This window comes from Nyctereutes procyonoides, unplaced genomic scaffold (assembly GCF_905146905.1).
Source record: "Nyctereutes procyonoides isolate TBG_1078 unplaced genomic scaffold, NYPRO_anot_genome, whole genome shotgun sequence".
NCBI classification, from domain to species: domain Eukaryota; kingdom Metazoa; phylum Chordata; class Mammalia; order Carnivora; family Canidae; genus Nyctereutes; species Nyctereutes procyonoides.
Window position 1 is genome coordinate 2652491 of NW_026575020.1, and position 25024 is coordinate 2677514.

At 55.0% G+C, this 25024-nt stretch overlaps 1 protein-coding gene across 1 annotated transcript in view; it reads left to right on the top strand.

The window, feature by feature from the left end:
• The first annotated feature begins 994 nt into the window (after nucleotides 1-994).
• Nucleotides 995-25024, top strand: part of ZNF385C (zinc finger protein 385C) — a 52474-nt gene continuing 28444 nt past the window's right edge. Inside the window, exons 1-2 of the mRNA XM_055332943.1 lie at nucleotides 995-1026; nucleotides 24281-24532. Of these exons, the coding sequence (XP_055188918.1) occupies nucleotides 24283-24532 (250 nt within the window). The 5' untranslated portion in view covers nucleotides 995-1026; nucleotides 24281-24282. The remainder of the gene's footprint in view (nucleotides 1027-24280; nucleotides 24533-25024) is intronic.

Genomic DNA, 25024 nt, shown 5'->3' on the forward strand with positions numbered 1-25024 from the left:
GGTGACAGCTGAGGGGCCCCAAGCTGGCATTGGGGGCAGGGGATAGTGTCGCAGGGAGAGATGGATTGAGGATAAAAACCTGGGCATCTAGTGGTCCCCTCAGTGGTCTGAACCCCTGCATAGCTGACCCCTGGATGGGAGGCCCTGACTTTAGAGGGGGTGACCTATCTCGCACCCACCTTATCAGGCTGGGAGAACTTTCTTGAGCTAGGATGGAAGGGGGAACTCAGGCCAGGAGAGGTTCCCAGGCTTGCTTCTTCTGATGAAGGGTCTTCACGTGGAGCCACGTGGGCTAGGCTGCCCGAAGCAGGGGGCTTCAGGGGGTCCTCGGGACGCAGGCATCCTACCTTTTCAGTTCTCAGTAAGCCAGAGCTCCAGACCCTCCTTGGTGGCCCAGAAGCTCTCCTAGCTTTCTGCCCACCTGAACGAACCCGCCCACCCGCCCCGACCGCGACTCAGGGCGGGTCTCGGCCGCGGCTCCCCCTCCCAGGCCCCGCCCCTCCGGGCCCCGCCCCGCCCCTCCCGGGCCCGCCCCCTCCCCGGCCAGCCCGGATCCCCGCGCTCCCGAGCGCAGCGAGAGCAGGTGGCCGCGGCGGGCTCCGTCTCTGCCCTGCAGGTAAGTCAGCGACGCGGGCTGGTCCACGCTGAGGACCTCGAGGGCAAGGGCGGGAGATCAAGGCAGCCCCCTCCACCTGTCCTCTTCCCTGGTCTCAAAACTGGGGGACCCCCATGGGACAATGAGGACAACCCTTTGGCTCTGCGCAGGGATGTTGGGCATCTAAAGGGTGGAACTAAACTCTGGAGAAGTTTAGAGGCTCCTGGCTGGTTATCCCTGATGCCGGGGTGGGCTCTGAGGGGTGAGGAGGGACAGGGCCGGGCATTAGGCACTCAGCTTTCTGGAGGAGAGCAGGGTGAGGGGAGTGACTACAGTGCTCTGGGTAAGGACCCTCCAAGTGCAGCATCCTCTCCCCGCCCTTAGGGAGTGACGGAGTGACTCAAACAGCTTCTGTCCTGTGGGTAAATGAGGTAAGAGTGCTTAGCTGAGCTGGGACCTGGGTTTTCCTGTAAGCCCAGGGCATCCGCATCATTTGTTACACCTGGGTACAGATGTGCATGGGTGAGGGGGATTGAGGGAGCAAGGGATCGTCCAGATGGTCTGGGGAGCCCAGAGAGCCTGGGGACTGCCTAGTTACTTTCTGTGTTCATGTTCCAGAGCCAGGTGGAGAAGGTGATCACCGAAGAGAGTCTTATTGCAGAAACAGGGTGCATTTGTACCCTCTGTATTGGGATTTGGGTTGTAGGAAAGGAGTCCTGCCTCCTAGTACTCAGGGTAGGCTTCCTGGAAGAAGAGGTCCAAGGCTGACAGCTCAGATGTGCTCAGAGCCACAAGGGAGAGTCAGACTTTGGGCATTGGTGCTGGACTGGGGTAGAGCAGAGGATTCCAGACTGTGGATAAAAGGGAGGTCAGGATGCTGCCGTCTGGATCCAGCCAGGACCCCACAGACCTTCTAGAGGCCATCACAAGCCCAGGGACAGATAGAGATCCAACACAGGCTTCCTGTGTATGTCTAGTTTCCCCATTCAGTTGTCTCCTCTCACCACCCAAACCCTCATTGTCAGAAAGTTCTTTTTCGTATATGACCTTCATCCCTTCTGCTTCTGTGCTCACTTCTTGCTTCTGGGAGGCAGAGTGCTATAGTGGAAAAAGTGGGGTTGTTGAGGTCAGTTAGACTTGAGTTCTATCACCTGCACCCACTGTGTGACCTTGGACAAGATACTTAACCTCTTTGAGTTTGCTTCTCCACCTGTAAAATGGGGATAATAATAATAGAACCCACCTCATAGGGTGGCTGCAAGGATTAAATGAGAATACGAATGGAGTACACTTAGCAGAGTGTCTGGCACCTGCTGAGAGCTCAACAAGTATAAGTGTCCCCTCAAGTGTAGGACAGCAAAGCCGATCTGCGGCGGGGGGGGGGGGGGGGGGGGGGTGCTGAGTGGGGGTGGAAGGTTTTTTTTAAACTTGGCCAGAGAGAGCACCACCCTTCACCACCACCACCAGCCCCTGCCCTGTGCTGGTCCCTGGATCTCAGCTGGACCTGGCTGGGCTGCCCAAGGCCCCTCTTTTCCTCACCCTATTTTTTTGTCTCCAGGGTGAAGAGGGGGCCCCAATGGGGGAGGGGCCAGTGGCAGCAGGAGCCGGGGGCTTTGCCTCAAGGGAACAGAGTGACTTAGAGACCCAAATGAAAAAAAAAAAAAAGCCCCCGTTGTCATCACCTCCCTGCCCTCCCCACCTCCAGAAATCCAAAGTTGGTATCAAGCCGCACTAAATTTTTCCAGGAAGGTAAATAATCCAAGTGACTGAAAATCCTGTTGGGGGGGGGTGGCCCAAGCTGCCCTCCACTGGAAAGATAGCTTCAGCTGCTGGCCCGAGCTCTGGAGGCTGCTGGGGAAGGCTGAATCCAGTAAGCACCCTTAAACCTGGGCAGGGGAGGGAGTGCCTGTGTCCACCCTGAGTGACTTCAAGGGCTCCACTCACATCCTCCTCTGGCCCTCCCGCTCCCTGTGGAGTGAGAGGCTCAGGGAATGAGCCTGTACATCTCCTTCAGGATCACATTCCCCAGACCTGTGGCTTGGGGGTGTCCCTGCCCAGATGGTCACCCGCTTGCTGGTAGCCCATGCAAGCCTCTACCCTGGACCTATCCCCAGTGCAGGCTCTGCCACTGGTGTGTGCACCCCTAAAGCTGAGGGCACCTGATAATGGCTAAGGGGCAGCTGTTTGCAAGGCATGAGGGCGGAACCAGGATGTGAAGCTGGGCACCCACCCACATGCGTGCACCTAAGTCCCTTCTGGGGCAGAAAGGAGCTCTCCCTGCACAGCGTCATTCTCCCAAAACACTCCCGGGAGGCGGAGAGATCTAAACCCGAATGTGGTCTTCCAGGTTGTTATGAGAGTGTCCTTGTCAAGACAGGACAGTAGAACATATTTTAATTAAGAGTTTGTTGGCTCGGTTTCTACCTTTTATTTAGCTATTAAATATTTAGACATGTATATGTGGGCCCCCACTTGTTCTCTTGCCCCCAGCCCTACAAGTGTTTGGGGTGAGCCTGGCCGCACCCGTATTGAAACTGCTATTTGGTGAATTCCCTTCCTACCCTCTGTGTCCCCCAGGAAAGTAGCAACCCCCTCCCCCCACAGTAAAACTGGGTTTAGGACACACCCATCTAGACCAGGAAGGAGCTTCAAGGTGAAATGAAGACTGTCAGCTGTCACTGATGAGCAGTCCCCGCTTGGGCTCGCTAACCTCATTCTCCACCCCAAAATTGGGACAGTTTTTTCAAATGTCCTGTGACGCTTACGAGGGAACAGGGAATGGATGAGAGGAGAGAGTTGCTTTGGCTCCTGAGAGCGGGGAGGGTGTGGGCTCTCTCTGGGCCTCAGGAGCTCAGCGGAGCTGCAGCAGCAGAGGGGGAGGGATACAAGACTGGGGGTGCTCAGGGATGCACCCCACCACCCCTCCCGCTGCCCTTCTCTGAGAGAGAGGCACCCGCAGCCAGGAAGGGGCTGTGCGTCCCTAACGTGGGTCCTCCCATAAGTCTGGATCTGGGGCTTTGGCTGGAGAGGAGTGTGGGGGCCAGCTGGCCAGACAGTGGGAGTCATCCCCGGTGGGCATGAATGGCACACTGGTCTCAACTACCGTTGAGTGCCCTGTGGCACCTGGGCATACCGTCTGTTCAGAGGAGAGAGACGCATGGGCTCTTTGTGGCCATCTCTGACGCTCATTGACTCCGATTAGGCTCTTTGAGGATGAAACCTGCCGCCTTGGCCTCATTGGCGCCGGGAAGTATACTTGATGGAACTGGACACAGGCACACTCACACGCAGACACCCTTGCGCAGCCCGGCACACATGCCCACTACGTGAACTCGCAGATGGCGCTGTGTACAGTTGCACCCCCTACACCCGGCTCCAAGTGCAATCTCGGGGATGGAGCCCCTACTGGCCCAGGCTGACATGGGCACCTGGGCCACCCGAGGGCCTCCACTGCAGCCACAGTCACACCCTCCCCGATCGGTGACTTTTCATTCACCTTGGGTGACCTGCCAGCTTCAGTGGCCAAGGGTTGGCTGACTTGAGGGTGGCTGGGGGCCAGACGCCTACAGTGCTTCGTGTAGGGGATAGAAGACGGCAGCAGTGCCCTCCCGGGACTCCCTGCAAACCCCATTGCATTGACATTCAGCTCCTCTGTCCCCCACCTCCAAGTCTGTCCTGAGTGTCCCTAGGCCCTGAGTCTCTCAGCCTGTCTGTCCCCGTGTCCCCTGCTTGGGCCTTCCCCTGCTCTGATGCCTGACATTTCCATCCGTCCCTCCTCTCTCCCAGTCTCTGGAGAGAGAAAAGCCATCTCTTTTTCGGTCTTTCTCTCTCTTTCCTTTTCTTTGGAGGAGCATCTCTGTCCCTCTCTAAGTCTCTCTTTTTTTTCTTGAAGATTCTATTTATCTATTCATGAGAGACACACAGAGAGAGGCAGAGACATAAGCAGAGGGAGAAGCAGGCTCCATGCAGGGAGCTTGATGTGGGACTCGATCTCAGGACCCCGGGATCATGACCTGAGCCAAAGGCAGATGCTCAACCACTGAGCCACCCAGGTGCTCCTCTTTCTTTTCCTCTGTGTCTCTGCCCTTCAATCTCTGTCACACACACACACACACACACACACACACACACACGCGCGCATACGCACATACACTTCCCCACACATACAGTCTCTCTCCTTATCTCTCAGCTCTATGTCTCCTGATTGTGTGGCATCTTATGAGTTTGTCTTCCTGTCTTTACCTCTCTCCATCTCTGCCACTAAGTCTGCATGTGTGTCTCTCCGAACTCTCTCATACTCTTGGGACGTGTCCCCCCGGAAGAGAACGGTCAAATGTCTCTGCATGTGTAGAAGGACAGAGCATGGGGTGTGGTGCTGCCCTCACTTCTGGCTGGGCCGCTCCCCTCCCAGGCAAAGGAGAGGAGGAGGAATATCAGGTTCTGGAGAGGACAGATGCCAGCCTGCCTCCCCCGGTTCCTCTGCTGAGAACTTCTGAACTTGGGGGATTTGGCTCCAGACTTCTTCTTCAGCCACAAGGCCCAGGGTCATAGCCTGGGAGCAGGGCTGGAGGTCCAGAGCAACAAGGACGAGAGCCCCTTGTCTGTCTGATTGATCTGATTGACCCTGAGCCAAAGAAAGGGTATTGGGGACTTGGAGTCTCCCTCAGAAGAGGCAGTGATCAGAGTGGGCCTGACTTGATACTTTCCCTTTCCTCGAAGCAGCCAAGCACAGAGCACCCACCCCAGGCCCGAGCTTCCTGCTCCAAACCACCAGCGTGCTCCCCGCCCTGTTCCAAACTCTTCCGCCAACTGCCCCCAGGGTGAGAGGCCTGCTCAGCCTTCCTGCCCTCTCCTCATCCCCACCTCAGCCGGCCTCTCCTCACTGCCCTGGCCTCTAGCACAGGAGCAGCTGTGTTGGCTGTTTGTTTATTTGACTAAGGTTTCCTTGGGTGGGGAGAGGCCCAAACCCACAGACACTTCTCCCCAGTTCAGATGCCCTGGCAAGAGGCCAGTCCTGGCCTGCCATGTCCCACCACCCTCACTACCCTCCCCCAGGTCCCACCTGCCTCTTCTTTGTCCTCCTGACCTCAGTCCATGATTCCCCGGATAGCCTGATGCTAGCCACCCCTCCCACTGGATGGGCAGGATGGGCAGGTGTGAGCCACACTCCTTATCACCCCCATCCCTCACCTTGGGGAGGGGAAACATTTAGGGAAGGCATTAGGAACTGGAACCCTTGGGTTCTTTGGAGGTTCCCAAAGAGGAACATATCCCATATGGTTTTTGGAGAGTGGGAGAAGTCTGCCCCTTTGCCTAATCCACTCTCATGGCTGAGGCTTGAGTCGTGGCTAGCGTGAGACTTGAACAGAGAAATGATGCTCTAATGGGCTCGGGACCTCCCAGGATCCATTCCAGAACCATCTCCCTGGGAGTCTAAGGTCCATGCCTGGATCGTGGTACCATACTATAAACAGAACTGTCTCATCCTGCCCTCTGAGCGCCTGAAGAGGTAAGGAAATCCCCACTGAGGCAGAGTCTGGACTTGAAACCAGGTCTCCTCACTCCCCACAGATAGGCCTCCTTACCAGCTTGGGCCAGACCTGCCGCTTGAGCAAAAAGAACCCACTTCTCCCTGCATCTCCCCCTCCCCCACATCCCCTCTGTCTTAACTGGCCTCCAAAAGAGGCTCTGCTCCCCACCCAGGTCTCCTGTTGGAAAGGGAGTGTAGGGGCAGGTAGCATTCTTGTGACCTCATTCTGAGATCTGCTGTCCTAGTTAGCAGCTTCCTGAGGGGAGAAGGACACGAGAAGCTTTTAGATATGGTTTCAACCATCTGGGTGCTAATTGGGAATGCGACTGTCCCTTGGTTGAGTCTGGGACAGCTATTCCGGGGCTTCAGGATGAGGTGTGGAGATGGGGAGGCTAGAGGGGAGGTCAGGAAGCTTCCCCATATAGCCTAGCCCACAGCCAAAAGTGGGAGCCAGGCAGTGGTGGGGGCAGCCCGGCTGGGAGGCAGCGGGCACAGTTGGCACAAGGACCTGAGCCTCGGGAAGTTGGGCAAGGGGCAGAGATGAAACACGTCTGACATTGTCTTCTCTCTTCTCTCCTGCTAATGGGCCTCTCTGGAATTTGGAATCATGAGTAAGGGGGGCGGGGGGTGAGCAGAGGTGGAAGACTGTATCTCTGTCCTGTCCCTTTTTTCTCTCAAAGGCCCTTGTGAGCTCCAGCCCATTCCCCGGCCCCACACCCTCGTGACACTGATTTATTCATTCATTCCGCAAATATGTATTGAACACCTACTATGTGTTGTACTTGCTAGGCTTGCCCTGGGAATTCAGGAGGGGATAAGAGAGGGTGAAGAAGAAAGAGCTCGGGGAGGCAGGAAGGAAATCTGTCTTAAGAAGGACAGCAAAGGGAGACGCCTGGGTGGCTCAGTGGTTGGGTGTCTGCCTTTGGCTCAGGTCACAATCCCAGGGTCTGGGGATCGAGTCCCACATGGGGCTCCCTGTAGGGAGCCTGCTTCTCCCTCCGCCTGTGTCTCTGCTTCTCTCTGTGTGTCTCTCATGAATAGATAAATAAAATCTTAAGGGAATCCCTGGGTGGCACAGCGGTTTAGCGCCTGCCTTTGGTCCAGGGAGCGATCCTGGTGCATGGAGCCTGCTTCTCCCTCTGCCTGTGTCTCTGCCTCTCTCTCTCTGTGTGTGTGTGTGACTATCATAAATAAATAAAAATTTAAAAAAAAATAAAAATAAAAAATAAAATCTTAAAAAAAAAAAAAAAAAGGTAGGAGCCAGGAGGAAAGGAGTGCTCCAGGCAGAAAGAACAGGGTATGAGAACGCTCCTGAGGTCAGAGGAACATTGCTGTGCTCCAGGGAGAGAAAGAGCCCAGTGTGGCTGGAGTGTCCTATGCAGGGGAGGGAGTGGTACAAAAACATCAGATCAGAGGGGCATAGGATCTTTTGACCTGGACATTTGGACCCCAGGATGTTTTGAATGCAAACATTTTAAACCAAAACATACCAGCACTGAAGATTTTTTTAGAAAGTGGTTTCCTGTTTGAACTCTTTTCATCCAATTTAATTCCTTGATCAGATTTTTCAGTTTTTCCTATATGGTACAGCTAAACACATTGCCATTTTTTTATTCCATTTTAATCTTACTGGAATTATTTTTATCGACATCAATTCGGTATAAATTTTGCTGTCGCGATTTGATGCATCAATAAACTCAGCATCAGTTAAAGGCTCCTGGCCTTTGTCTCAGCCATTGTGTAACTGATTGAGTAAGTGCATCCAATTTTGGAAGATCTAAATTTTCAAAAGCATTTGTGGTCAAGACTGGATTCTTCTGTCCATTTTAGTCAATGAGGAGTTTTTCTGTATCTGGTTCTAGCTGTCAGTTGTTAGCTCTACGGGTAATATTCTTAGGAGAGTTGTTTTTCTTTCTTTCTTTCTTTCTTTCTTTCTTTCTTTCTTTCTTTCTTTCTTTCTTTCTTTCTTTCTTTCTTTCTTTCTTTCTTTTTTTTTTAGATTTTATTTATGAGACGCCTGGGTGGCTCAGTGGTTTAGCGCCTGCCTTCAGCCCAGGGCATGATTCTGGAGTCCCGGGATCGAGTCCCACATCGGGCTCCCTGCATGGAGGCTGCTTCTCCTCTCTCTGCCTGTCTCTGCCTCTCTCTCTGTGTCTCTCATGAATAAATAAATAAAATCTTTAAAAAAAAAAAAAAAGAGGCGAGTCCCTGGGTGGCTCAGCAGTTTAGCGCCTGCCTTTGACCCAGGCGTGATCCTGGAGGCCCGGGATCGAGTCCCACGTCAGGCTCCCTGCCTGGAGCCTGCTTCTCCCTCTGCCTGTGTCTCTGCCTCTCTGTGTGTGTGTCTTTCATGAATCAATCAATAAATAAAATCTTAAAAAAAAGAATTAAAAAAATAAAATAAAGATTTTATTTATTTATTTGAGAGAGAGGAGAGAGAGAGAGAGAGAGAGAGAGCATGAGCAGGGGGAAAGGCAGAGGGAGAGGGAGAAGCTGATTCCCCGCTGAGCAGAGAGCCCAATATGGGGCTGGATATTGAGACTCGATCCCAGGGTCCTGGGTCACGACCTGAGCTGAAGGCAGATGCTTAACTGACTAAGCCACCCAGGTGCTCTCAAGAGTTGCATTTCTTATCTCAGTAAATCTGTGGGAGGAGTACAGTGGAAGGGCAGATCTGAAGAGCAGAAGGGTTTAAGGGAGACGGCAGAGGCCAGATATTCCAGGCTGGGGATAAGAAGAGGTGAGGGAGAAGGCTTTGGAGGTTCAGGGGAGGAGAGGGATGTGACTAGATTTGCCTTTTTGAAAGGCTCCTTTTGGTGCATGGAGAACAAACCGGGAAGGTGAGAGATGGAGAAGTGGAGGCAGGGAGGCTGGTGAGGAGGCTGTTATGTCAATCTAGGTGGTAAAGAGGAGCCATAGATTGAAGAAAGATTGGGGAGACAGAAAGGGTGGGTAACCAGAGCAACCTCCATGTCATTCCCCACCCTCTCAGCCCCTGCCTGTCCCTTCCACTAGGGCCCCAGGCACCTTAGAGTCTGGCCACCTGGAATTTGCACGGGGTGGAGACCAAGGATGGGGTGTTGTCCTTGGGGCTGCCTCCCAGTCTGTCTCCTGGCTGAATGTAGCAGAGGAAGGGTCAGGGATGCCCTGCTGAGATTGGAGTGGGGGGCTGGTAGGGGTAGGGGACGGCCTGCAGATCCACCCAGCCAGAGCACGTGGCTGGAGAGGCCAGGGCAACCGCAGGCTTGGCAGTGAGACAGACCCAGACACAAGGCGCTTGTCTGGCTATGGCTCTGAGCTTAGGGTGTGACCCTGGGCAGGGGTACAAAGGGACCTCTGTCAATGCAGGGCACGAAGCCCACCTGGGCCAGGCCAGGCGCCCGAGAAGTGAGGGAGGTGGGCCTGGGGGTACTAGAGAGAGAAGGCTGGAAGCGCTGTACATGCAAGGTTTGGGTGTTGTCCAAGGCAGTCCCTTCTTCTCCTTGATCCTCAGTTTCCTCACCAGTAAAATGGAATCTTCATCCCTGCCTCCCAGACCTGGTGCATTATCAGGACCCACTTCGTTGATGGACTAAAGCATCATCTTCATAGAATTGTGTATTTTAAAACATTATTTAAAAAACACACACAAAACAAACACACATAGTGATTACCATGTACCTGTTTGCTGAGACCTTAATGATTATGCCTTGTTTAATCCCCTAATAACCCTCTGAGAGAGGTACTATTTATTCTTATTTTACAGATGGGGAAACCAAGGTACAGAGGTGGCCAAGGTCACACACAGTTAGGAAGTGGCAGAGGTAGGATTGAACCCAGGCATTATGGCTATACTATGTTGCTTCCTTTTTTTTTTTTAAGATTATTTATTTATTCATGAGACACACACACAGAGAGAGAAAGAGAGAGAGGCAGAGACACAGGCAGAGGGAGAAGCAGGCTCCACTCAGGGAGCCCGATGTGGAACTCGATCCCGGGTCTCTAGGATCACACCCTGGGCCGAAGGCAGCGCTAAACCGCTGAGCCACTGAGGCTGCCCTACTATGTTGCTTCCAAAGAGAAAGGAGTGGCTACCATGCCAGGCACCTGGAGTGGGGGGGCCCTGATTCTTCAACAAGGGTAGGGGTGTATGCTGGCACACTTTTGCCTTGGGGAACACAACTGTGCAATGTCTCCCCTCCCAGGGCCTGGCCCCTGGGGCAGGGAAGAGTGCAGTAGGAGAGAGAGAGTCAGACTGTACAAGAGGAGCCCAGGATCAGAGACCTGGGGAAGGGATGCAGCATGGATCTCTCAGAGCAGGTCACAACCCTACCACCTTTGGCACAGTTGTGAGGGCATCTGTGCCCAGAAGAGGCGGGGGTAGATTTGCTATTCCTTCAACTAGGATGAGGCATGCCCTTGTGCCATGTGGTCGGAGAAGCCAGCCCTACCCGAGAGCCCCGGGTCTGGCCGGGCATGAAGCATGGACAGAATGGCACAAGGGCTTCAGCCAAGGGGCTGAGGGTGGCAAGGAAACAGATCCCAAACCCACAGCAGTGAGGACCTTCGGGCTCCATGACAAGCCTAGGAACATGCTCAGGGCCTGATGGGGAGAAAGAAGGTGCTTCCCAGGCTGAGGGCAGAGACGGGTCAGTGTGTCCTGAAGCCGCAGGAGGTCCTGTGGGGGCATGGCTGGGGTGAGTAGTGGGGGGCTCTCAGTGCCAAGCTCTGAGCTCAGACTTCATCTTTTAAACACATCTCAAGATCTGCCTAATTTTCAGAATTACCCGGGTACTTTTTAGAAAGGCAGATGCTGGGCCTCACCCCAGCCCCTAAATCTGAACCCCTAAAGTTGTGGCTCAGCACAGGATGCCAGACAAGCCCCCCAGGTGACACTCACATGGATAGGCACTTGGGAAAACTGTAGGGGAAGGGGTTCTCACCTTTGCACACAAGGATCACCTTGGCAGAATTTTAAATATCCTTTTCCAGGAGACACCCCAGCCCCATCCCACCAGAACCTCTGATCAGGAGGGGCCCTGCGATCAGATGCTTTCAGAGCTGCCCCTGTGATTCCAGTGAGTAGCCAGGGTTGAGGACCCTCAGGCAGGCCTGTCCTTCACATCAGCCAGGTTTGGGTTGAACTGTCCTCTCCTGAGAGAGGCTGGCCACTCTTCCTCCCTCACCTTGTTTGGTTTACTTAGTGACTGTGATGATTGCCCCCAGATTGCAAGCGCCACAAAAGTCCCCTCAGGACTTTTGTTCATTGCTGGATCCCCTGGGTGAAGAATGGAGAGCCTGACTTACAGCAGGCGTCCAGCAGATGTTCATTCTGTGAGTTTACTGAGCCCCTACTCTGTGGCAGGCACAAAAGGAGGCACCTCCCTACATCATCTCTTAATTTTCCCAACAACTACATGACATAGATATTATTGGGCCCATTTTACAGATCAGAGAGGTGAAGCCACTCACTTAAGATCTGATGACTCCAGTGCGTGGTGTGTCCTGGGCCCCACACCACCTCCCAGCTGAGGCCATCGAGCAGCCCTGCCATGGGAAGCAGCCTGGGGGCCAGACAGAGGGCCTGGGGGGGCATGGGACATGTTGAGCAGCCCATCCGGGGGCGTTCTTGGAACTTCTTGGCTCGTTTTGAAAGGGCTCCTTCATGGCCTGCAAGGGCCGAGTGCTTCCACCCCCCTCCAGCCGATTTGAGAGGAGGACTCCTTGATGTGGTCGGCACTTCTCCCTGGCCAGCAAGGTAGACCATGGCCACCCCACCATCTCCCTCCCTCCAACTCGGGGTGACCCTGGGATCTTAGGGTCATTTTCTCCCTGCCTCCATTCTTCTGGATTCAGCTTCTAATACAGAGGAAGGGGAAGGGCCCCAAGGTCCAGTGGGGTGGGCTGGGGTGGGAGGATTCTGTTGAACAGAGTAACTAAATAAGAACATCAGGAAATGAAGGGTGGGTCGAGAAAATTCAAAGTTCTTAATTTCTGCAGGGTTGATCCTGGCTGGTAGTCAAAGCCTTTCCCAGCCTGCTCTGAATGCAGCCCTTTAAGTAAGAGGGAAGGTAGCCAAGGTCCAGGTGAGGACCCTCAGGCCCACAGGCTTTCCCTTCCCTCCCATGGGCAGTATGGGGAAGTCCTCCCAGCAGGCTGACTGCCTTCTTGATTGCTGCTATTGAAGTTAATATTCTAGGGAGGGGGCCACCCTGCTGTGGGCACCCCAGTTCCCACCTCCCTTTCCTCTAGCTCTGGCCTCTCCTATACAACCCAGGCGGCTTTGCGAAGTTGGGTGAGGAGGTTGAAATAATTTCCGTTGCATTGGCAACAAGCACAGGTTGGATATAGCTTTGGACCAGGAAAGAGTGAGGACAGGCTGGCAGCTTTGCAAGGCAAGATGATGGGCAGGAGGGGAGGTGTTTGGTCTGGACATGGGGATGGGCACCCTGGGCAGGAAGGGGAATTGTGGGTGACATTTTGGGGGTCCCACCCAGGCCCATTGGCCTTGTCTCTCTTCTTGCCCCCATTGGTCTCCCATGCACAGCTGAGAGGAAGTTCTTTCTACAGCCCTATCTTTGTCCCTCCTGCTGTAACTAGCAATGCCATCCTTCACACCACCATGGCTCTTTACAGCTTGCAGGGTTTTGTCTGTATGTTATCTTAGTTAATCTCCTCAGCTGTCAGCCTTTGGTCAGGGGAGTTACTAATGGTTATCGTTATGGTTATCCCCATTTCACAGACCAGGAAACTGAGGTGTGGAGCAAAGGGGTGCGTTCCTGGGCACAGGGTAGTAAGTGGCAGAGTTGTACCAAGTGCAGGTTTGCCCAATCTCAAGTTCCTTGAGTTCCTCTGAGGCCCTCCAAACTACTCCCCCAGACAACGCTCACCCCTCTTCCCTGACTCCTCCCCCTGCCATCTCACCACAACTCAGATGTAGCCCAGGCCCAGAGAGGTCATCCCCCTGCCTCTAGCCCAATGCAGTGGAGCCTCCAAATGGCCAGTATCTGGAGATCATCTGGCCACGGTCCAAGAGAAGGTGATGGTGGCGGTTGGGGGAGTCAGTGGTGTCAGCTGCTGCTGCTTCTTTTTGAGCAAAGACTTTTAAAGTTTAATGTGATAATCTCGTCCTGATCACTGCAGACTGAGGACCTCATGCTCATCCAAGAATCCATCACCAGTCTCACATGAGGAACAGGGGGGCTCCACTGGGCCCTCCTGCCTCCCCGCCCCCCATCCTCATGTATGCTGAGGTGGACTGAGCCTTTTGGTTTGGTTTTAGTAGAAAGAAGATAGTTCTAGATCGTGGGAGGGATGATTTGGGCCTCCCTACCTCCAGACCTGGACAACTGGATCCCGATCCTTCCCTTCGACATCTGAGAAGTTAGTGTTCTGGGCAGGTAGGAAAGAGCTGCCCATGAGTCTGGGTGGGAGGCCGGTCAGAGGGCACAGAAAATCAGCCCAGCCAGGGATGCAGGAAGTCATGACAGCCCCCGGTCCATTTTGCTGTCCGGGAAACCGAGGCCTGCTGCCGTTGCCTCCACATCATGCCTGCCCAGAAGTAAACCAATTAACACCGTGTCTGGTTCTGTGTTCCCAGCGCCTGTCTCATTATTTGGGGATTTATGTCTCGGTCACCGTGAAGGACGACTGTCCCCGGTTTCCACTGGGGGGAGCCTGGCCAGCCCTGGAGCTCAGCAGGGTAGGAGGTGGTGCCATCCTGCTTGGGGCAGGATGGGGATTTAATTTCAGGGGGATTTGCAACCAGTGGGGAGCTGCCCTGGGCACATGGTGGCTCTGGGCTATTTTAGGAGGCAAAAGGCTGGCCCCGTTGGGGGAGGGATCATGGCAGACTTGTTCAAGTCTTCAGTGATTCTGCTCTTTTGGTGGGAACAGAAAGAAGCTGTGATGGATGGGACAGGCCCTCCTGAGGCTGAGGGTTCTCTCACCCTCCTGGAACCCAGGGGCCCGGAATTACTCTGCATTCCCCAAGCCCAGTTGGGGCCATGAGCAGAATAGAAGGCAGCTGGCTGGGCAGGGGCCTATGGCTCCTTGCCTGAGTCCATTTGCTATGGGCTTTGCTTCAGCTGGAACTCTTGTTACCATTAGTATGAGTGATTAGTATAACCATCTCATAATTTGGGGGGAGAAATTATATTTATTGGGCACTCAGGGAAGGCCCCCACAGGGCTGGGAATAGGACTCAGCCTTAAAGCAGGCATAACCAGGCTCTTGTCCTGTGCAGGCCAGTTCCAACCTGGTACCATGTGCCAGGCAAGTCCCGTCTCCACTCTGAGCCCCGGCGCCCTGTCCCTCAAGCGGGTCCCATAACACCTCATTAATGATGTTCATATTATTAACCAGATGCATGTATGTCAGGCACTCTGCAGGGCTGATCTCCTATTACCCTGTGCATTGCTGTTATGTATTCATACCCCATTTTATAGGTAAGGACACTGAAGCTCAGAGAGGGAAAGTAACTTGCCTCAGCCCACACAGCCAGAGTAAGAACCCTAGTCCATTTCTGATGCTCACAATGAGAGTTGCTTCATTCCTCAAATCCAACCACATGTATTGGTGGATTTGTGTGCCAGACACTTCTAGGGCCGGGGAATCCTCACAGATATGGCAGAGGAAGAGGAGATAACAGGATGAGACTGGACTGTACTGAGAACTGAGTGGTCCAACTAGACTCGGCTTTGCTTGGACTGATGGTCACTTTCCGGCCAGGGAAGGCAATAACTCAGGGCCTGAAGCCCTCCTCTGGCAAGTGGTAGGTGGGCAAGAAGCACCAGTACCACCTGGCACTTCCAGCTCCCATTATTATGAAGAGGCTTTCCATGTTTCCTTCTTTCCCATCCCACTGTTACTGGACAAAAGTCCCCAGAGAATATTGAGATAAGGCCTTCAGAGGCACCAGGACCCAGAGCAGAGAGCGTAGGGCTTGGAGTCAACTTGGGTGGGTTTCAACTCCACCCCTTTCTAACTGTGTGGCCTCTGGCAGTTGAACTAACCTCTCAAAGCCTCCCTTTCCTTACCTTCAAAGTAAGGAGAGGAGGGATCCCTGGGTGGCTCAGCGGTTTGGCGCCTGCCTTTGGCCCAGGGCGTGATCTTGGAGTCCCAGGATCGATTCCCACATCGGGCTCCCTGCATGGAGCCTGCTTCTCCCTCTGCCTGTGTCTCTGCACACACCCCCCCGCCCCCAATGTCTATCATGAATAAATAAATAAAAAATCTTAAAAAAAAAAAAAACAAAGTAAGGAGAGGAATACTGACCTTTCTGGACTCTGGGAGGATAAAGGTGTGGGAAGAATACAGAAGGCCCACAATTAATGACAGTGTTTTGTCTGTGTGCAGGGTTGGAGTTTGGGGGTGTGTTATTCCTAGGTACCTAGGTGAAGCCACGTCTTTGCAGTGGCACTAAGCTGGCACCTGTGGTCTTGTTGAATGATTTCAACAGGCTGGGCAGAAAGGAAGCACCAGCAAGCCTAGGCCTAAGGTCTGGTGCTCACAGTGCAAGAAATTGCTCTCTTGGCGACTAGATGGGGAGGCCGAATTTGCCAGCATATCACGTGTGAAAATAGCCCTGGGGGGGGTGGTATGGACCTCCCACCCCCAGTTCTGTACAGAGCTGACTCAAGAGTGCAGAAAAGTTAAGAGATGAATAGAAAACAGGGTTGAGAATGGGGAAAAGTGATTCTCTCCCTTGTTCTGTTCTAAGGACATTGAAAGCCTAAATCAGGGGCTTAGGTTGTGATCCCAGGATCCTGGGATTAAGCCCCGCATCAGGCTCCCTGCTCAGCAAGGAGCCTGCTTCTCCCTCTCCCTCTGCAGCTCCGCCTGCTTGTGCTCTCTCACTCTCTATATATATATCAAATGAAAAAATAAAATCTAAGAAAGAAAGGAAAGGAAAAAAAGCAAGCAAGCCTAAATCAGTTTAGAGGGATATGACCAGGATAATAATACCACTCCACCCCACCCCGAAACAAAGTGTTATTAAGTTGCTTATTTCAGGTTGGTTGGTCACAAGCAAGGGCATGAATAAAGGCCTAGAACTACCTCCTCTTAGTGCAGAGCAGTGGCTGAGGCCAGATTTGGGGAAGACATTTCAATACAATGTGAAAAGTACAGTGTTAGGGACCCATACAAAGTGTCCTAGGAGCACATAGGAGTGGCTTCCTGGAGGAGGTGACCAAGTCAGGGGAAGAAGAATTGAGGGAAATGGGTCTCTTTAGCTGGCAGAAGAGAGCCCTTAGGAAGAAGCTGCCAGGGCAGCCCCGGTGGCGCAGCGGTTTGGCGCCGTCTGCAGCCCAGGGCGTGATCCTGGAGACCCGGGATCGAGTCCCGCATCGGGCTCCCTGCATGGTGCCTGCTTCTCCCTCTGCCTGTGTCTCTGCCTCTCTCTCTAGCTGTGTCTCTATGAATAAAAAAAAAAAAAAAAAAGGAAGAAGCTGCCAGCCCTGTTCAGTGGGCTGTGGAAGGGGGTGTGTGTTTCTTCTAAATGACCCAGGAGTGGATCCGGGACCTGTGCATGAGCATTCTAGGAAAACAGCTTTCCGGCCCCCCATATCCCGTCACTGACAACCACCCAACAATGGAATATTCTGTCTTGTGAGGCAGTGAGCTCCCTATCTTTGGCATATGCAAGCAGAGGCCAGAAGGGACAGGATGACCTCGAAGACCTCTTCCAAATCTGAGCAACTGTGATTCTCCATGGACAGACACAGGATGTGGACTGTGCCGGTCAGAGGTGTGACTGGATCAAGTGAGAGGACGGGTGTGCTGCCGGATGGCGAGGGGCATGTGTACCATGACTGTCAGCCCCACCCTGAGCCTTTTTTATAGTAACCACTTTATTAAGATCTCATTCACACAGCATACAATTCACCCAGCTGAAGTGTGCAGTGTAATATGGATTTGCTTTTAGAGTGGAAATGAACTCATGCATTCATTCAGCAACTGTTTATCGAGCATCTGTTAGCTACGCATCAGGCTTTGGGCTGGTGCTTTAGACACGTAGGAGATAAAGGCTGTGCCCTCACGGGGAGACAGGTAAGTGTCCAAGCAGAAGAAGGACATCTTGGGAGATGTGCCAAAAGGGAAGTAAACCTGAGACTGGAACAAGGAATAGTGGGGCTGTGACAGTGGGGTCTGGGGAGGTGACACTGGAGCTGAGGCCTGAGCCTTGAGGAAACAAGCCTGTGAAGGTCAGGGGAGTGTTCCAGGCAGGGGGAACAGCAGGGGCAAAGGCCTCAAGACAGGAGTGAGTTGATGGGTGTGAGGTACAGGAAGAAGTTCTGGGAAACTGAGCAGCAGCCAGGTGCCCTGCCCCAGGGGGCGAGGCTTGGCCAGGGCTCCCCTTGGTGGGACTTCCTCTTTCCAGGGCCTGGTAAACACAAGGCCTGCCCTGAGCACCATGGGGGGGGGGGGGGCGGTGAGCAGCACTGACACATCTTCTTTGGATATACAAGAGCCATTCTATCCTCTTTCTTTGAGACTCGCCTCCTTACCCCATTACTGCCTCTCCATTAACAGAAGGACGGCAGAGCGTTCTCAGGAGGTCATACCTCTAGCCCCCGCCTACCCCTGCTTGGCTTCATGCTCCTGCACTGTGCCACCACCCTGGGCCAGACGCCATGCACTGATTCCCTGGGAGAAATCAGAAAAGAATCCCAACGGCGGGCATGGGTGAAGTTTTCCCCACTGGCTGTCTCCTCTGACCTGCAGAAAGGGATCCTAGGAGTCTGGAGTCTCCCACTTGATGCTCACTTTCTGCATGACTTCGGGCCAGTTACTTAACATCCCCGTCTTTCAGCTTCCTGGTCTGTAAAATGGGGATCAAACCAGTTCAGGGAGAGTGGTTATGAGGATTGATGCTCCCTGAATGTCAGCTTTCTCCTTCTCTCCGAGCTCCCCACCCCACCCCGAAAAGAGGCGATTTAAAGGGGGTGGGGAGATCACAGCAGAGCCCTGGGAGGTGGCCACCTTGGGACTCCCTTTCCCGATCCCTAGGACCCTTCAGACGCCAAGGGGCATTCATGCCTGGCCGGGGAAGGGTAAGGATACTCACCAATGGGCCCAGCCCTTCTGCAAGGAGCACCCCTGGGTCTCCCCTCGTCTTTCCTCCCCGGGAGCCCTGCCGCGCGGCACCTTCCCGGGGTCTCGCCTGTGCTCGGCTCCCAGCGGCGCGGCTCCTGGCACCTGCTCGGCGCCGGCCGGCCGGGGGCGGGCTCGGGAGACCGGCCGCCGTCCTGGGACTCGCAGGCCGGGACTCACCCGCCGCGCACGTCCAGGAGCCGAGAATCCGGATCGTCCCGGGTGGCCGAGGGCAGCTGGATGCGGCCCCGCTCGGGTCGCGAGCGCCGTTCAGGTAGGCGCCGGCGCTGGCCGCGGACCGCACTCCCGGCTGCCCATCCCGGAGGGAGCCGCTGGGGCTGAGCGCCCAGGGGGCCGCGGCGCGAGCGGGGGCGCGGGGGTGCTGTGGGTGGCTCTGTAGGGCTCAGGGACCCTGCCCCACCGTGTGGGGTGAGGGAGGTGGGCAGCCAAGAACTGCACCGTAGTGAACCGCTGAGGTTGGGAGATGGCAAGAAGGACTTTCAGTTCCCCCTAGGGGAAGGGAGGCTGAAAACCCCAGGGCAGAGAGGGTGAGACCCCCACCCTAGGGAGGGGACAGTTCTCTGAAGACAAGGAGCTCAGCCAAATCACTCCCTTTCATTTCCTAAGGAAATGAAAGAACCCCCAAACCAATCCATCCTTAGCCCCTGGGATAAAGTAGAATGGAAGGAGTAGGGGAGGAGTGATTGCCTATTGTCTTTTTGGGGGTGCAAACAGCACACCTGCCCCCCCCTCCACTGATATGATTCCTGGTCATTGGAGGCCTTCCTGTTCGCCCTTCCCCCTCCAAGCCCAGCTGCCTCATCTTCAGCAAAGAGCATAGGTGGGGCTCTCCTGCCCTGCCTTCCACCCAGAACTCTCAAACAGACTGGGGACTCCCAACCCTCCTCCCCCTGGCTCCTAGGACTCACACCCCAGCACCAGCTTGGAAGTGCTGATGGTGGAGGCATCACTGGCAGGGAATGGGGCTTGAGGGAGCCACCACTCAGCCTGGGGAAAGCTGGGCTGGACAAGCAGGTCACAGATGAGGAGACCAGGGACCAAGATCCTGGGCCCTGGTGGTAAGAGGGATGGGGGTCTAGGGGATCTCCAGCACAACAGGTCAGGTTTCCCAAGACTTGCCTGGCAACAGAGGCTAGAAAAGGGGGTGCCAAGGCTAATACTCTCTTCTTAACTGCCTTCCCCCCATCATCATCTTAGAGACAAGGAGAGTTGCAGATTAGATAGCAAGAAGGACTTCCTTCCTGGGGGTGGCTTGAGGCTCTTTTGAGGGAGTATCACTGCCCAGGAGAGGCAGCCCCTATCTTTGGGGGTGTCAGGATGGCAGGAGGCCTTCTGGGACACCCAGCCACTAGGGGTGAGGACAGAGCAGACTGGGGGAAGAGAAGTGTTGGGGGATGGTGACCTCATCTCTGGACCATGGCTCTCCCTCACCTCCCATGCCCTCTCTCTCCCTTCCTTAGAGCTGAGTGTTGGCTTTCAGCACCTCTTAGCCAGTTTACTCCTAAAATCCCCAGCACCCAGCATCTCCAGGGAAAGGTGTTGGGCATTCTCTGTCACCACTTTGGATGGGAAGACAGACATGGCTGCCTTGGTTTGCCCACCCCCACCCCCACCGCTGGCTCCTGATACCTGGAGTGGAGCAGCTGTTGCCCCATCCCAGGGCCTCCCACCCTGACAAAGCAGGGAGGTATGGGCTGGGGGTTGGCATGGCAGGTCCCAAAGGGCCATCCTACTCCTCTAGGTGGGAGTCTCTGGCTCCTCCAGGGAGTCTTGGGTGTGACCTGGATGTGACTCCAGCTCTCTGAGCCCACAGGTTGGCTGGGGCAGATGCCACCCTGTTAGTGGCCATGCACTGAAGTGGCTAATTCCCTCCTCCTCACCCTAGAAAGCTGTCAGCCTTGGGAGTGGGGAGGTGGCAGGAGAGACCAAAATGCTCAGTGGTGGCTCCTCAGGGGCACTGAGCCGGGCCCAAGAGGGCTCACACTCTGCTAGGACAAGAACAGACAAGGCCTCTCTTCTTCCAGACACTTCTCTCTGCAGCTAGGTTGGTGGGGAAGGGCAGGATCCCCAACTCCTGTTGGTGATCCTGTGAGTGAGAGGGATGGGGGCTGCCATGGTGTGCACCCCCTCCCCCTGCATCACATGATGAGAGAGGACTGGCCCCACTCACCTGCCTCTCTTTTGGACTCTGAGCCTTCATTTCCTCATTTGTAAAGCCTCACAGGGTTGTTGTGAGGGTTAATGGAGGTGCTGTTTGGCCAGAGGGCAAGGAGCACTCACCAGGTCTTTCTCCATACCCACCCCGCCTTCCTCTGGTGGCTGGAACAGACAAATACGACCCGGTCTTCCCCTCACCCCCACCTTAGAGGCAGCTGCTCTGTGTTGCAGTGGCAACACTGCCTGCAAAGGACCTGAGAGATTAGCCCAGCCCCACCCCCTCTCTTTAAAGAGGGAAAACTGAAGCCCAGAGGCACAGGGACTAGCCTAAGGTTGGCCAGCCAGCTGGGCTCCCTTCTCAGAGGCAGGGCCTAGGACCTGGCTGGGGAAGGTAGGAGGGTAGATGTTGGCAGGCATGGGGGAAAATACCAGAGTGTAACTGGGCTCATTAAGGATTTAGTGAGGGAGCCCTTCATGCCCTGCCAAAGGCTGTGGACAGGCCTAGAACCTTCCTCTCCTGTTAACCCTCTGGCAAAAGCAGCTCTTTCCTGAGGACCCCTTCCCCAGGCTGCAGCTGAAAAAACTCCCTGCTTGGCACTGTGTGGCTTCCAAGGTCCCTTTCCAGCCTTCTTTGGACAGGCAGGCCAAGAACTCCACCCTACAGCCTTGCCGAGGGCCCCATGGAAACCCAAGCTGAAGTCCATTCATCATGGCAAAAGGGGTGGAGGTGGAGCCTGGGTGCTCCCCCCACCCCCACCCAGTTCCCTATGGATGGACAGACAGACAGGCAGCAACCCTGGCCTCCATCAGCTCTCCAGCTCTGGTGTGAACCTGTCTTTAAATGAGTGGCTCCCTCCACAGTCCAACCTTGCTGCAGCTCTAGCCCCCTCTCAAGGAAGGTGGGAGCAGGAGGGCTTTACCCCCTTCCTGTGCAAACCGCAGACAGACACCTGGGTACGTGCATGCTCTTTCCTCTGCTTTCACTTGGTCTTTCCAGAACTCAGCTGAGGTTCTGTTCTTGGGCTTTCTTCACATCCCTCTCTCCCAGCCTCTCTGGCTCCAACCCCTTCTGGCCAGGGTGTGGCCCCTGTTAGGGGCTGGGCATCCCGAGGGTCTTCTCAGGAGTTTCCTAGAATCTGTAGGGTCTTCTCAGGAGTTTCCTAGAATCTGTAACACCCCCACCCCCAATTAGAAGTTCAAAAGAGGGCTTGGCAGGCTTTAAGGAGAGGTAGGATAGGGCAGTGGTTAAGGATTTGGGCTCCAGGGTCAGATTGTCTGGCTATGAAACTTCTCAATGCCTGTTCTCTAATCTATGAGGTGGGATAATAGGTTAATAATAGTGCCCACCTCATGGGGTTGTTATGAAGTTTAAAAGAGATCCTATGTATAAAGCGCCTGGCACATAGTAAGCTCTCAATAAATGGGGTTGTAAATCTAAAGAGGTGGCCTGGGCAGCTGGGTAAAGAAGTAGTCAAGGCAGGTCCCAAAGGGGTAGTCTTTGGACTACCAAAGTAGTCCAAAGTAGTCAAGGAAGCTTCTAGAAACAGCTCTTCACTGTCTTTCCATGTACTTTGAAGCAAGTCCACTCCCCTATTCTGGGACTCAATTTCCTCTTCTGTAAAAGAAAATGCACCAGCCAGGCCCTGTCCAAGTATAGGTCCAGCTATGGTGAGTCATCCTGCTTCTTTATAGGGACCAGGGCAGGGGGTGCTCGCCTGCTGATGCTAACCGCAGGGGTTAGACAGATGTGTATGTGCCCTCAAAAGTGTCCACTCCTCCACATTTTCTGGCTGGGAATCATGGCTTAGCTGGGTTGGTGTGGCTCCTGAGGGGACAGCTGGGAAGGCTGGGTCAGGCAGGGCAGGTTGCAGCAGGCCAGCAGCCTGGCCAGAGGAACACAATTAGCCCCGGAATCCAGGCAGGCCCTGTGAGCCCAGAGGTTGTATATCACAGAGGTTTAATCAGCCCCCGGCAGATATTTGTCGGCTCTCTTGGGCCATGTCCTCAGCCTGCCTGTCATAAATTGCACCAAGATTTCAAAATCCCCCTGTCCCCTCCCTGGCGGGGCCAGCCATTCTCCTCCTAGGGGTGGCCAGGAAAATCTCAGGCCCCTGAAGCCTCTTCCCCACTGGCACGTTGGACCCCCTCCTAAAACACTTGCACCCCGTACTTTCTCCCTGGTCCTTCCTCCTGCTGCCAGAGTGGGGGACGACTCGTGCAGGCAGGAATGTGACTCTGAGAACCTCCACCTAGAGGTGAGAAAGTGCAGAATGTAGGTGGGGACTCAGCCGAGGAGGGGGTCCCTCACGAGGTGATGAGAGTGACCTCCCAGGGTGCCCTCTGTGGGCAGAACTGTGCCCTGGACCCCAGAGACAGTGCCCGGGAGGCTGGCGGAGCTCGGGGTAGGGGTGGCAGCCTGCCTGCCCCAGGAGTGGAGGAGCGGGGTCCTCCTTCCCGGGAGGGGTCCGGAGCTCCAGCTCTTAGCTTCCCGCGAGCTGTTCGCTGCGCTACCTGGAGGCTGTCGCTGGTACTGCAACCTCGCCGGGGCACCAGGCTCGCGGGCCGCCCGCTCAGGCACCCAGGGAAGCCAGCGGGTCCGGCCTTCCACGTAGCAGTTTCTTAGGGCCGCCGCACCAGGTAGCCTACACAACAGAAATGTATTGCCTCACGTCTCAGAAGCTAGAGGTCCAAAATCAAGGTGTCCTCAGGGGGAGTTTCCTCTGCGGGCTGTGAGGAAGTCACGTGTCCCCGCCAGCGAGGCTCAGGCCCTGCCCGCAGGAAGCCCCTTGGTGTGCAGCACCGGCAGGGAGCGGGCACACAGGCCCAGGAAGTGAAAATGAACACAGTTCGGTGTGCGAAAGGGAGCTGGCAACCCCAGAATAGCGCAGGTCAGAGCTGAGGAGTCAGGCAGGAACGTTCCAGAGAAGTGAGTTGGAATGGAAAGATGACATCTGCGTGTGGCAGATGAGGGGTCTGGAGGGGTGGTGTGTGTGTGTCTGTGTGTGTGTGTCTGTGTGTCTGTGTGTGTCTCTGTGTGTGTGACAGAGAGAGAGAGAGAGAGAGAGAGAGAGAAGAGGCTGTGCTCAGGCAGGAGGGCCCAGGTTGCTACTGAAAATATCAACTGTTGCCACGGCCTGGGTGGCCAACACAGCAAGGGACATCTGGAGCCACGTGGGTCAGGGGTGGGGATGGCTTCACACACTGTCAGTGTTTGTGAATGTCACCCGGCCAGGCACTGGGCACAGGGAGGTAGGGTTTCTGCACTCACCCCTCTGGCTAGTGGTTGCAGCAAGCGCCACATGCCTGCCTGTCACAGGACTGTCAGCACCTGCTGTGGGGCTGAGAATAGGGCCCTGGCTTCCCCCAGTGTCACTCCCCTAACCTCACTGCTGCCTCTTCCTCCGTGATCCCCCGGCCCCCAAAATCCAAGTCTTCCTCTCTGAGCTTTGCTCTGTGGCCAGGCCCCCAGGTGTCAGCCTCTGGGTGTGGGGACACATGTGACACTCTTCCAGGTGTTCCTGTGTTTTATTTTTATTATTTTTTAAAGATTTTATTTACTTATTCATGAAAGACAGAGAGAGAGGCAGAGACACAGGCAGAGGGAGAAGCAGGCTCCATGCAGGGAGCCTGACGTGGGACTCGATCCCGGGACTCCAGGATCACGCCCTGGGCCGAAGGCAGGTGCTAAACCGCTGATGTCCCTGTGTTTTAATGCTGCTTTGTTTGAAATGGACCCTGCCATACTCCCTTTTGCCACCCTTGTGTTGGGAATGTTCAAAAGCCGGGGAGTTTCACCTGGGACACAGGGCACAGGTGTCTCCATGACTTGAACTCCTCTTGCTCCTTCTGTGTGTGTTCACAACACTCAGCCTGTTTATTGGTCTCCCTCTTTATCTGCTCAGGTATGAAGCGGCCACTGAGTCCCTCTCCCCCGGGTGAGAAGGAGCCCCCCACATCTGGAGCTACGGAGTGCCCCCCTCGGCCCCCAGAACCGCCTAAGCCCAAGCGGGAGAGGAAGCGGCCATCCTACACTCTCTGTGATGTCTGCAACATCCAGTTGAACTCAGCAGCCCAGGCCCAGGTGCACTGTGGGGGGCGCGCCCACCAGCGGCGGCTTCGGCAGCTCAGCTTGGGGAAGACCCCCACAGGGCCAGGTCAGTGTGGAGGGGCAGAGGGACGCTGCTCCCACAGGCTTCTTCTGGGCCCCATGATAGGCTCTGTGTCTGTGGCCTCTCTCTGGGAGGGTCTTGGGTCTGGGGTGCCCTCAGTGGGGTCTCAGGGTCACAAGTCCCCCTTATACATCTGGACAACCTTCCATAGGGTCTCTCAGGATCTGAGGGTCTTCAGGACTGAGGGCTTCTCTTCAGGTCTTTTTGGGGTGTGGGAGCTCTCCCTGTGGGGTCTCTTGGGGCCAGGACTCCTAAAACATTTGTCCAGTCGAAGCCCCCTGGCATGGAGAGACTTTCTGATCAGGGGTACCCTGGGCTCCTGCTCTAGTCTCTGAAGGTCAGCAAGGTCCATGACACTCCTGCTGAGGGACAGGGAAAGCCCCTCTTCCTTTGAAGGCTGAACTCCTGGCCAGGATTTCTGCCTCTCCCTGGCTAGGGTGACTTTGCAGAGGTTTAGCTGTGAGCACTGAAGGGGCC